Source organism: Atta colombica, unplaced genomic scaffold, assembly GCF_001594045.1.
Source record: "Atta colombica isolate Treedump-2 unplaced genomic scaffold, Acol1.0 scaffold126, whole genome shotgun sequence".
In the NCBI taxonomy this organism is placed as follows: domain Eukaryota; kingdom Metazoa; phylum Arthropoda; class Insecta; order Hymenoptera; family Formicidae; genus Atta; species Atta colombica.
In genome coordinates this window covers 5758470-5760618 of record NW_017259213.1, presented here as the reverse complement: position 1 = coordinate 5760618, position 2149 = coordinate 5758470, and the positions used below count along the sequence as shown (strand labels likewise).

The 2149-nt window shown below is 37.6% G+C and overlaps 1 protein-coding gene across 1 annotated transcript in view; it reads left to right on the top strand.

Annotated features, from left to right (window-relative positions):
* Positions 1-470: 470 nt before the first annotated feature.
* The window catches only part of LOC108684143 (43 kDa receptor-associated protein of the synapse homolog), a 15461-nt gene continuing 13782 nt past the window's right edge, over positions 471-2149 (top strand). Inside the window, exon 1 of the mRNA XM_018188264.1 lies at positions 471-1921. Coding sequence (XP_018043753.1) covers positions 1788-1921 — 134 coding nt within the window. The 5' untranslated portion in view covers positions 471-1787. The remainder of the gene's footprint in view (positions 1922-2149) is intronic.

Sequence of the window (2149 nt, the reverse complement as noted above, 5' to 3'; positions counted from 1 at the left end):
TTTAAAAAAAAAAAAAAAAAAAAAAAAAAGTACGAGAAGAAAAAGAAATTTAAAAAGAAGAAAAAAAAAGACGATCGTTGTCTGTGGCACGTCTTCATTGTCGATTAATCATCATTACTTCACATCGATTCACGTAGGCATTAATAAATGTGAGTGATATATCGCAATATCGTACGAAATCTCTCCATCCCTGTCGTTACTCTTGAAAAGCAGCGAAAAAGATTTAATCGTATTTTAAGACTTAAAACGCACGTTCAGCACCGTCCTAAGTCGCCGGAGTAACTTGGGGCGACCGATTATACTGTACCTAGTACAGTGAAACATTAAATACGTTCGATAAGAAAAAAAAAAAAAAAAAAAAAAAAACAAGTGCGTATATACGCATGTACATACGGGTACACACATACACGCACACAAACGCGGAACACCGCACGGATTCTATATTAGAAAATACATGTAATATACATACATGTTAAAAATTTATTTAAATACATCGTAGATAAAATATATATAAATATTATACGTGTGTTAAACCTTTTCATAGAGTTCTAAATAACGACGTTGACAAATTATATAGTATATCACGTTACGCGATTCTCGATAATCAAATATCGATAATTCGACCGCACGAAAATCGTACATCCTGAAAAAAAAAAAAATATTCGCGGGAGAGAGAAACTCTCAGAGAATTAAAAGAGTTACACGCAACCGAGAAACGCGAACGAGCGAAACGTGAAAAGCGAAGAAAAGTTACTCGCTCCTACGAAGAGCAGTTTACGCATTCTTGCGAGGACGAATAGGGTGACAAAGCGAGGAAAGAAGGAGATACTTAAATATTTGTACCGTGAGACTCGAGCGGTCGTATATGTTACATGTGGTAACGAGTCGAATACCTGAAACAATCCTTATCGATCAGCTGATCGGAGAAACTGCCACGAAACAATTTGCCAATTACGTTAAAAGATAGAGAGGAACTCTCAACGGACTCTCTATTTCTCGTCAATGCGCGCAAGTACTCGCGCGAGTCCACGGTGCTCAATTAGGCATATAAGTACAAAAGACACGCGGGCGTGTAAATTATTTTTCTCGACCGAGGTGTGCATCCCTATACGTTAGTAAGTAAGCGCATCGAGTCTGTCCAAAAAGAAAAAAAAAAATCCCCTGAGTGAGGAAATCAACTCAGACGATCCTCGATCTACCTCAACGACTATCGGCTCAGCTCCACTTCCTTCGAATGTATATCCCTCGATAAGGAAATTCTTAAGGAACAATCATATATTGCGAATCTCTAAGTCTAACTGAAAGTCCTAGAAACTTAAAAAATCTTTCATCGACCTTCGACTGTTATTACTTCGCATTATCGAAGCAAAATACCCCTTTTACGATCCATCGCACAAATTATTGAAGTAAAATTTCTCTCGATCGAACTCGAGAAACTTTTCGGCGAATGTTTAATTGTTTTGGCGCCATCAAACATGAGAAACGTCAAATAAATTTGTAAGATAATCGATATAAGCAGATGCGCAGTTCTTGTATGTTTTGAATCGCGCGAAATCACAATTGTTATTGTTCGCACAATCCTCGAGCTCGTTGGGCGATAGATAAGACTCGATAACAATCGTTACATATATCGAGTACCGTCTTTCGAATCGCGATTGAATGCGAACGATTAAAGTCTCAAAGCCAGTGCACGTTGCGTCGTGCATGATCACGCGTTGTGCAATTTAAGAAAGTGATATGCTTTATTTCACGCGGGTGCGCGGACGTGATAATGCTGGCGGCGAGAGATGAGATTAGAACATCAAGAGGAAGAGAAAGAGAGAAGAAACAGCTGCACCGCGGAACGGAGAAAAAAAGTCACATCAAGAAAGACGCACAGCCATGTCATGGGAGTCTATCTCGTCCAGGGATTACCTCGGGCAAGTATTGTTGCTAATCAGTAGCAAATTTCAAATTACGCGAATTAGATACAAATCGATATAGTACATTTTAATTAATTCATTAAAAGCTGCAGTGTAAATAAATTTAGATGAAAATTAATTATTGATTAAAAAATAATATTGCAGGAGAGAGAGAGAGAGAACATAACATAATAATTGTAAAATTAAAAAACTTGCTTTCATGATTTTCGCCATAGGACTTTTCATTT